Source organism: Ailuropoda melanoleuca, chromosome 6, assembly GCF_002007445.2.
Source record: "Ailuropoda melanoleuca isolate Jingjing chromosome 6, ASM200744v2, whole genome shotgun sequence".
Lineage (NCBI taxonomy): Eukaryota > Metazoa > Chordata > Mammalia > Carnivora > Ursidae > Ailuropoda > Ailuropoda melanoleuca.
The window spans coordinates 24,686,227-24,697,147 of record NC_048223.1 but is presented as its reverse complement, the minus strand read 5'-3'; the positions used below and the strand labels follow the sequence as shown (position 1 = coordinate 24,697,147).

The 10,921-nt window shown below is 38.4% G+C and overlaps 1 protein-coding gene across 2 annotated transcripts in view; it reads right to left on the bottom strand.

The window, feature by feature from the left end:
- UBE2E2 (ubiquitin conjugating enzyme E2 E2) overlaps positions 1-10,921 on the bottom strand; it is a 377,176-nt gene that overhangs the window by 332,748 nt on the left and 33,507 nt on the right. The window contains exon 3 of one of the 2 annotated variants that reach the window (XM_034662067.1): positions 4,669-4,728. The exons of the other annotated variant lie outside the window; for it this stretch is intronic. Coding sequence (XP_034517958.1) covers positions 4,669-4,728 — 60 coding nt within the window. The remainder of the gene's footprint in view (positions 1-4,668; positions 4,729-10,921) is intronic. 2 annotated transcript variants of the gene reach the window in all.

Below are 10,921 nucleotides of genomic sequence, written 5' to 3'. Positions count from 1 at the left end.
TTTTTTTTTTTTTTTTGCCTCATACAAGTTTCACTACCCACCTTCCCCCCCCCACTTTCTTTTACATGAAATATCTTTATCCATCTCTTCATTTATCTGTATGTGTCTCTAGGTCTGAAGTGAGTCTCTTGCAGACTGTACATGGACCAAGATTTTTTCTAATCCATTCAGTCACCCAATGTCTTCTGAATGAAGCACTTACTCCATTTACATTTAAATATTGATACGTTTGTCCTTATTGCCCTTATGTTAATTATTTTATGGTTGCTTACATAAGATCTTCTCTGTTCCTTTCTTCTTCTCTTGCTTTCTTTCCTTGTGATTTGATGAGTTTCCTTAATGTTATGCTTGGATTCCTTTCTCTTTATTTTTTGTGTATCTACTATAGGATTTTGGTTACCATGAGGTTCATATATAACATCCCATGTATATAGCAGTCTATATTAAGTTGGTGGTTGCTTAAGTTAAAACACGTTCCAAAAGCGCTACATTTTTACTACCCCCTCTACATCTTTTGTATATATTGTCATATTTTACTGCTTTTATTTTGTGTATCTCTTAACAAATTTTTGTTGATTTTACTACTTTTGTCCTTTAACCTTCATACTAGCTTTATAAGTGACTGTAAAAGTGATTCTTTCACTATATGTTTACTATAATTACCAGTGAAGTTTATCCTCTCATAATTTCCTTACTTCTAGTTATGGCCTTTTCTTTTCTGCTTAAAGAAGTCCCCCTTTTATATTTCTTGTAAATTTAAGTTATGTTGTTGTTGTTGTTGTTGTTGTCGAAGTTTAGTAGTGACGAACTCCTTTAATTTTTGTCTGGAAGCTCTCTCTCTCCTTCAATTCCGAAAGATATCCTTCCTGAGTAGAGTATTCCTAGTTGTAGGTTTTTTTCTTCAATTCCGAAAGATATCCTTCCTGAGTAGAGTATTCCTAGTTGTAGGTTTTTTCCTTCCACTTTAGAATATATCATGTCACTCCATTCTGGCCTGCAAAGTTTTTGCAAAAAAATAAACTGATAACCTTATTGGGTTTTCTTTATACCTAAATACTTGCTTTTCTTTTACTGCTTTAAGATTCTCTCTTCATCTTTAATTTTCGAATTTTAGTTTTCACATGTCTTGGTGTAGGCCTTCTTGGGTTCATCTTATTTGGAGCTCTCTGTGCTTTCTGGACCTGGATGTCTGCTCCCCTCTCCAGGTTAGTTAAGTTTTCAGCTATTATTTCCTCAAATAAGTTTTCTGCCTCTTTCTCTGTCTCTTCTCCTTCTGAGACCCCCCCTGTAATGCAAATGTTAAGATGTTGTCTCAGAAGCCCCTTAACCTATCCTCAAAATTTTCATTGTTCTTTTTTGCTGTTCAGCTTGGGTACTTCCCACTACCTTGCTTTCCAGATTGCTGATCTGTTCTTCTGCATGCTCTAATCTGCTGTTGATTCCCTGTAGTGTATTTTTCATTTTAGTTACTGTGTTCTTCAGTTCTGATTTGTTCTTTTTTATATTTTCTGAGTTTATCCACTCTTCTCTCAAGTTCGGTGAGCATCTTTATGACCATTACTTTGAACTCTTTTTCAGGTGGATTGCTTACCTCTCTTTCATTTTTGTCCTGTTTTTCCATTTGCGACATATTCCTTNTCTTCTGCATGCTCTAATCTGCTGTTGATTCCCTGTAGTGTATTTTTCATTTTAGTTACTGTGTTCTTCAGTTCTGATTTGTTCTTTTTTATATTTTCTGAGTTTATCCACTCTTCTCTCAAGTTCGGTGAGCATCTTTATGACCATTACTTTGAACTCTTTTTCAGGTGGATTGCTTACCTCTCTTTCATTTTTGTCCGTTTTTCCATTTGGGACATATTCCTCNCTTTCCAGATTGCTGATCTGTTCTTCTGCATGCTCTAATCTGCTGTTGATTCCCTGTAGTGTATTTTTCATTTTAGTTACTGTGTTCTTCAGTTCTGATTTGTTCTTTTTTATATTTTCTGAGTTTATCCACTCTTCTCTCAAGTTCGGTGAGCATCTTTATGACCATTACTTTGAACTCTTTTTCAGGTGGATTGCTTACCTCTCTTTCATTTTTGTCCTGTTTTTCCATTTGCGACATATTCCTTTGTCTCACTTTGTCTGACTCCCTGTTTCTACATATTAGGTAGGTCAGCTACATCTCCTGATCTTAAAGTAGTGGCTCTATGTAGAAGGTGACCTGTGGTGCTCAGGAGCACAATCTCCCTCTTGCTGCCACAACCAGGCATTCCAGGGTGTCCCCTGTGTGGACTGCATTGCATCCTCTTTTCTGATTGTGCTGCAACTGCCACGGGCACTTGGTAGGGTGGGTTGGCCCTCAGCCTGGCTGTCTGCAATGACCAGCCAAAACAGTTATGGGTGCACTGATAAGCAGGTACGGCTGGCTGAGAGGCCCAGCTACAGCTGCTGCACAGGTGATGGCCTGTGGGCCCAGCCCCCAGTGCAGGAGCTGAGGAGTGCTGGACAGTGGTGCTGGCTCCCCTACCACCCTAGGCAGGAGTTGGTTTGGAGAGGTACCAGTCCCAGCTGAGGCCACCCACCAGGTGTGGCAGGGTAGTATTTGCTTTGAGGGGATACCGATCCCCATGGAGGCCACCTGCCAGCTGTGGCAGGGCAGGAGCTGCTTTGGTGGGGTGTCTGCTGTGACAGAAGGGCTGGGTGGGACACGTCTGCAGAGGAACACCAGGGTAGGACAAGCAGTGCCAGCAAGATAGATGGAGATTGTTAGAACTAAGCCCTGCCAGTGTTCAGCCAGCTAGGATGAAGGAAGGCAAGAAAAATAGCACCTGCCAGCACTTCTGTTCCTAGGGAAAGCTCCTACAGATCCTTGCCCTCTAGCACACACCCTAAAACTAGTAAATCTCCTTCACATACAACCCAGGCATTTTTCAAACTACTACTTCTGAGCTGGGTCTCCACTAAGTGATATAGCGCACTGGCCCTTTAAATCTTGGCCTACAGCCCTCCAACAATCCCAGGGTTAATTCGCTGAATTTTAAAGTCAGACATTAGGCGGACTCATCTTGCCAGTGCTTATCACTAGGGCCAGGGGTGCCTGATGTGGGTTTGATCCCCTACCACCTCAGGGAGGACCTCCAAGAGTCCTTGTGATATCCCTCTCACTTGTGGGTTGCCATACTGGGGGTCTGGTCCCCAACCACATCCCTGCTTCTTCTACCCTTCTCAATGTGGCTTCCACTTTATGTCTAGCTATGGAAGATCTGTTCTGCTGGTTTTCAGGTCTTCTGCAGGATGAGCTGCATTACATGTAACTGTTGCCTTGTGGTGTGTCTGTGAGAGGAGGTGAGCTCAGGATCCTCCTACTCTGCCATTCCCGTGCTCTCTAATATCAACTATTCTTTAAGTTCCCAAGTCTGAGTGCTTTTACTGAGAGGATGCTTTTAAACTTTCTGAAAAATTTAAGAAACAGAATCATTATTTAAACGTAAAGGTATGATTTATTGCCCAACTGTTGCCAGAAAGGGTATCAGCAGCTTATAAGAGACCTTACACAATTAGACCATTAAAATATAAAAATGAAGGGTAAACCCAGAGAACAATGGTTCTTTATCTTAGTGACAAAGGGTGGAAGTCACTAAAAATTTGGTAAAAGCCAAAGATCCTTTCCCAGATTGCCACGTGCATATAAACAATTTTACCTATCATTTCAGAGGGTGAAGCTGATACATAGAGAATGGATTAAAAACTCCTGCCCCAGAGAACCGGAAATCACCCATTCAAAAGCGTAGGCTAATAAAGTTACTGTAATTAAAATGAAATAAAACTCCAAACTTCCTTGCAGCCACAGCAAATGAAAAGCACAATGGGCTAAATAATGCTCAATGGCTAATAGAAGGAAGTGTGCCACATCCTAAGGAAACTTTTGTCTGAAACCAGATCCTTAAAGAATTTGTCATATGAATTATTATAAAGGGAACACTGAACATTATATAAGACGATGTATTCAAAGCTATTATAGGAGATGAAGAAATATTTTTCATATAAATATTTTTCACATAAAGTTCGATAAAACATGAGGGGATGACATAGGTTTCCCCCATTATCAAAAAGTAGAGCATTCCTATGAAAACTTTTGCAAGCTGAAATGGTGTAAAGTGAAAAGCAATTACCACTAATTTATATAGAAAAATTGTTGAGTGTTCCCAGAACCCCCAAAACCCCTCTCCTAGGCTTTTCTGACACCTTATGACATATCTTTCTAAAAGATGCACAAAATAAATTGAAATAAAACAGAAATACTCACAGACAAAGTTTAAAGCTATGGCAACTTGATGCTGTCTAGTTCCCTGGGAAGGAGTTTGGCGGTGGGGTGCATGCTGCCTCTCTAAGGGCTCAATGCAAATCAAACACTAAGCGCTATTTTTGCTTTTCGCCTTTTTTCATAAAAGCAAAAATCCTCTTCAGATTTCTGTTAGTGAAAACAGGTACTTATGTAGGTCTTTCATAAAAGTGAAGCGGCATAATTCAAACTTTCAAATGGTGCGGGGTGGGGGGGACACCTATATAGGACTGACTAGCTTTCTGATGATCTAGTCTGATATAAGATTAGAAATGAGGTTATGCCCATTCTCCAATTTCATGCTTATAACAGCCTCTGGTAAAAATGAGAAAATTTTTGCTTACCTAGTCTCAGAATCCTCAAAGCAGCAACTTTCCATGAGGTGGAGTGGGCATTTGAAACCTCTGTATGTGACACAAGAATGTAAGAGAGAATCAAGAATCGGAATGGAAGACAGGTTAAGAGTACAGGAAACGGAGCCAGTCTGAATTTGAATTCTGACTCATCTACTTTAATAGCTGTGTGCCTTTCTGTGACTATACTGCAGGTTCTCATCTGCAAGGTTGTCATAACAACAGTCCTTACTCTCAATAGAGCTGTTGAGAATCAAATGAGTTTATATAAAGCACCTAGAACAGTGTTTATTGACCCACCTACAATTGTGAAGATTAAACAGCATTAAACAGGGTCTGACATGTAACTTATTAGCTACTAGGCAATTCCTCAAGAATGTATATATTTTTTTAAAGATTTTATTTATTTATTTGACAGAGATAGAGACAGCCAGAGAGAGAGGGAACACAAGCAGGGGGAGTGGGAGAGGAAGAAGCAGGCTCATAGAGGAGGAGCCTGATGTGGGGCTTGATCCCACAACGCCGGGATCACGCCCTGAGCCAAAGGCAGACACTTAACCGCTGTGCCACCCAGGCGCCCCAAGAATGTATATTTTTAAAACTTTACGTTAATATTAAAGGCTTTTTAATTATCAGATATAATTAAAATGACCAACTTTTTACTTAATGTAGATACTTATTATTAAGACCACTAGAATCCCTTATATTGGCTAACTTAACTACAACCATCCTGAATCAATTCCTTGCCTCCCACTTGTTCTCTGTAACCAAAATTTTAAGAAGTTGGAAAATACATTAAGTTGCCTTTATAAAAAACTGATTGATTAAAGAATTATTTCTCTATACCTATCTTACTGAATGTTCAGTATTTTTTCAAGATCTATTTATTTGAGAAAGAGAGAGCGAGCACACGCAGGGAAAGGAGCAAAAGGAAAGAGAGAAAGAAACTCAAGCTGACTCCACACAGAGTTCAGAGTCTGACATGGAGCTTGACCCACAACTCTGAGATGTTTAACCAACTGCACCACCCAGGTGCCCCTAAATGTTTAGTATTTTTCAAAGCCATTTGTTCTCAAATGTTACCATTTGTTTCAGCTCTGTTGATCTAGTTAATCTTTAATTCATGTGAAAGTATAGCAATGTCACATCTTACTCCAGAATTAGGTTCTAAAGTCATTGCAAAAGGCAAAAATTGCACAGTCAAAATTAAAATTACCTCTGAACACCTCTCAAGTCAGCCTATAAAGTATTATCGTTTAGTAAGGCCAAAACAGCCAGTTTTCCTCTAGCACTGTTCAGATACCTATCCATTCAGCTGATTACTAGATGAGTAGCTTGATGTGTTCAAGAAAGACCAGACACAATCAAGAACTGAAAGAACATCTTTCAGCTCTCACTGAGAAACACACACTCACTGATCAGAAAGACAGGAATGGCTGAATGACTCCCCTATACTCTTTTATTTCTCCCAGGCATGTTCCCTTCCTTCTGTAAGGGACATTAAGTATACACAGTTGAATTACAGAAGTTAAAACAAGATGCAATGTATGTGAGATAATGTTTGCACTAAAAAATTCTAAAAGTGGTTCTGATGCCATGCAACTTCAATGTTTATGTCTTGCATACTAATTGTATAATGTGGCACAATCTTTTCTGAAGTTTCCATATGCAAGCTGATCAGAAGATGTTTTTGTGTTGAATGTTCTCAATTTTTAATATTCCATTTAGGTGGCAGAACTCATATTCTGTGGAACAATTTGAAAGTTCACCTGTTCCCCTTAATCCCTTCTATCAGGGATTACAGTACATCAATAAAGTTGTAGTCTTAGAGAAATTCCTTTCCCATCTATAAAACAAAGGGGAACACCAATGAGGATATGGAGTAACTCAGACCATGTTGCCTCATGAGTATTCCCATATTCAAAGAGATTCACAAGTCTGTCATTAAGGCAATCAGCTAATCAAAGCATGTACAGAAATGTGTAAAGCTGGGGTGCATCAGGCCAATCAATAACTGCTTTTTGGTTAAAAAAATGTATTCGGGGCACCTGGGTGGCTCAGTTGGTTAAGCGCCTGCCTCTGGCTCAGGTCCTGATCGCAATGTCCTGGGATGGAGCCCCGCTTCGGGCTGCCTACTCAGCGGGGAGTCTGCTTCTCTCTCTCTCCCTCTGCCTCCCTGCCCCCACTCAGGTGCGCGCTCTCTCTCTCAAATAAATAAAATAATCTCAAAAAAACTTTTAAAAAATGTATTCAACTACAAAAAAAAAAGGCAACACGATCTACACTTCTGCAATAGAGAGAAAGGAGGATAAAAATTATTAGAACTGGGAACTGGAGGCAAAAATATACTTGCTTGGCATTTGCAATGGATTCTACTAAAGCTTTATTTTTTTTTAAAGATTTTATGTATTTATTCGACAGAGATAGAGACAGCCAGTGAGAGAGGGAACACAAGCAGGGGGAGTGGGAGAGGAAGAAGCAGGCTCATAGCGTAAGAGCCTGATGTGGGCTCGATCCCATAACCCCAGGATCACACCCTGAGCCGAAGGCAGACGCTTCACCACTGTGCCACCCAGGCGCCCCTCTACTAAAGCTTTATGTTAACCAAAATTTTTACATGGCAGTACTATCCTTTTAAAATACAAGACTAAGATTTTTACAACTTGGAGTTGCTATTTGGGTAAAAGACAAAAAACCAAAATGAACTTACAAGTGACTTTTTACAAGTTATTGTTTCTCTTTAGTAAAAGGGGGAGGGAAGGAAGGAGTAAATGCCAGTAGAATTATTTTATAAATTAATTTCTGGGGAAGAGGTGTGGTGAGAAGAGTCTCTGCAAATAAATCTCTAAATTCAGCCCACCTTAAGCAAAATGCCTTTTCAATACTCTGTGAAAGAATTCTTTAGGCCCAAATATCTCTGCTTAAAAAATTATATATTCATTGATACAATATATAACCAAATTATATTCTGATTTAAATATCAGATAATAAAGAATTAGCTATTACAGTAACAGAACAATACAAAGCCAGTCAAGTTTTATAATATTTCAGCAAATAAATTATTTTACTTTTTATATTCTTTGGGAACTGACTTTTTGAAAAAAGGAAAAAAGAATAAAGCATCTAGAAGGTCTCCTTTGTGGTTATTTTTCACTTAATAAGTAGTGACTGGGGGCGCCTGGGTGGTTCAGATGGTTAAGAGTCTACCTTTGGCTCAGGTCATGATCCCAGAGTCCTGGGATAAAGCCCCACATCAGGCTCCTTTCCTTGCTCAGCAAGGAGTCTCGTTCTCCCTCTCCCTCTGCCTGCTGCTCCCCTGCTTTTTCTCTCTCTCTGTCAAATAAATAAATAAAATGTTTAAAATATATATATATATATGTTTAAAAAAAAACATATATATGTGTGTGTGTGTGTATATATATATATATATATCTACCTACCTACCTACTGAGGGGCACCTGGGTGACCCAGTTGGTTAAAAGTCTTCCTTCTGCTCAGGTCATGATCCCAGAGTCCAGGGATCCAGCAGGCACAGGTCTCCCTGCTCAGCAGGGAATCTGCTTCTCCCTCTCCTGCCCCTCCCCCCATTTGTTCTCTCTCTCTCTCTCAAATAAATAAATAAAATCTTAAAAAAAAAAAAAATAAGTAGTGACTGAATGCCTAGTAAGTGCCAGGCAATGATCCGGGTGCTTTGTTATGTACTCTCATGTAATTCTTGGGGAAGACACATACACCACTATGGCTTAAAAAGAAGAAAAGATTTAATAAAATGTTTCATTTTAATCGATTATAACGAGGTAGTCTATGCTCAAAATTCACTTCATGGCCTATTTTCAACAACTTGCAGGTAGACATCCACCTAAGGCTTCTTGTTCCTCCTTTTGAAATCTGCCTTTTATTTATCCATTCATCCATTCATTTAACTATAATCGCCCAACCATGCATATAACAGTTGGGGAGTAGAATGAAAGATCTACCTATGTAAATATGCAAAGACAGTTCCTGAATTTAAAGAGGCAAGGTTTTTCCGCACTTCAGAAAGGTCAAGAAAGAACAAAACCAATTATATGGTAGATCTAATGAAATGTTTAAGGTGCTTAGATAACAAATATGAAAGTGTCCTTTAAAACAGTAAAATCCTATTCTAATGTAATACGTAATTACTAAACAAAATTCCTTGATTACTCTGATGACTTCAATAATTCATATTATGAATATCAAGAATCCCCTGCTAACCTGAATTGGCACATTTAAGAAACACCTACGGCCTATGATACTTTTTTTGATAAATTTAGTTGTAGCATTTAAATACATTAATAAATGTACATTAAATACATTAATAAATATTCAATACTCTGTGCCAGTTCAGTCAAATTTCAAAAAATTATATTCTTTGAGGCTTTCAAGTCATTTATTATGATTTAGTAAAAAGAAAATGGGATTTAAAGGGTTTAGGGAGGGGCACCTGGGTGGCACAGTCAGTTAAGCAGCTGCCTTTGGCTCAGGTCATGATACCAGGTCATGATCTCGGGGTCCTAGGATGGAGTCCCAGGCCGGGCTCCCTGCTCGGCAGGGAGTCTGCTTCTCCCTCTCCCTCTACCCTTCCACCCCACTCATGCTCCCTCTCTCTCAAATAAATGAATAAAATTTTAAAACATAAGTAAAAATAAAGGGTTTAGGGTTTGAAGTTTGGCTTTATGTGACCTTCGACAATGTAAACTCTTTGAGATTCAGTCTCCCCATGTGTACAATGAGGGTGATACCTACCTGGAACAGATGTTGTGAAGATTAAATAAGAATATGACAATATTCAGCAAAATGTCTATCATATGTGAGAACACAGTATTTTCCTTTTTGTCTTCTTTCAAACAATGTATAACCTATTTATCAGTTACATATCCATATCCTCCTTTACCAGACAATAAATTCTCTTTGTTTTTTTTTTCCCTTTTCATTTATGACCCCTCCACTTTTATGTAAATTAACTATCATCTCTATATTTTCACCATCTTCTCCCCTTTTTGTGTGTCCCCAAAGTGCCTGAAACATTGGGTAAGCACTTTTTCTAGACCATAATAAATAGGTCCAAAGTTTTCATTTACAAATTTATTTATATAAAAGGACAACAAGGAGTAGTATCTGAAACAGGACTTTCCCAGAAAACGTGGGATAGACAAAGCCTGCACAGTATTGACCCTACTGCAAACTTTTATTCTATTTTATTTTATTATTAAAGTAATTACTCAAATGTACCATTTTTCTTTATGTCTAATTCGGCAAAATCAGAAACAAAAATCGTACATTAAAGTAAATTTTCATTACCTTTCTAACATTATTCAGTTGTACAAAAGAGCTCAAAGTCTTTCAGAACCAAAGTATACATATACAATCATTTCTCCAACTGAAATTTCTGTTATTTTCTTATAATAGTGCAATAAAAGTGGCAATTAAACTTAGGCATTTTGGGTGCACCTGGCTGGCTCAGTCGGTAGAGCATGCAACTCTTGATCGTGGGGCTGTGATTTTGAGCCCCGGGCTGGCTGCAGAGCTTAAAAAAATAAAATTTAAAAAAAATTTATTTTTAGGGGCGCCTGAGTAGCTCAGTCAGTTAAGCATCTGCCTTCAGCTCAGGTCATGATCTCAGTTCCTGGGATAGAGTCCCGCATGGCATCAGGCTCCATGCTCGATGAAGAGCCTGCTTCTCCCTCTCCCTCTGCCACTCCCCCTGCTTGCGCTCACTCTCTCTGTGTCAAATAAATTTTAAAAATCTTCAAAAAAAGTCTTTTTAAAAAAGTTGGCATTTTAGTTCCTATTATCCGAAAAACGTAAGCATGCACTTAAAATTCAAGAACCACCCATTGAAGGCATTATTACCATTGGCCAGCCTCACACATTGCTATGTTATTTACTAATCTTCTCTGTATGTTTTCCTCTTGGAAGCACTGTTCTAGTACTCAGCTATAATAAACAAACCTTGTATAGTTAATTATGCTGCTGCACAAACAATAAAAAGTTGGCCCTCTTCCACTTTGACTGTAAAAATCTTCATTAAGGAGGCTAATGAACACTAATACTGAAAAGTCCACTGCACAGAGATATGTAATTTATTAAAAGGAAATTATATTAGAAAATATACAGAAAGCTAGACACTAATCAATCTTTATATACAAATAATGTATGCAAATATAAATTTGTTAACATATAATGATGATTACTAAGGATCATTGAGTCTTCGTTAAAATTT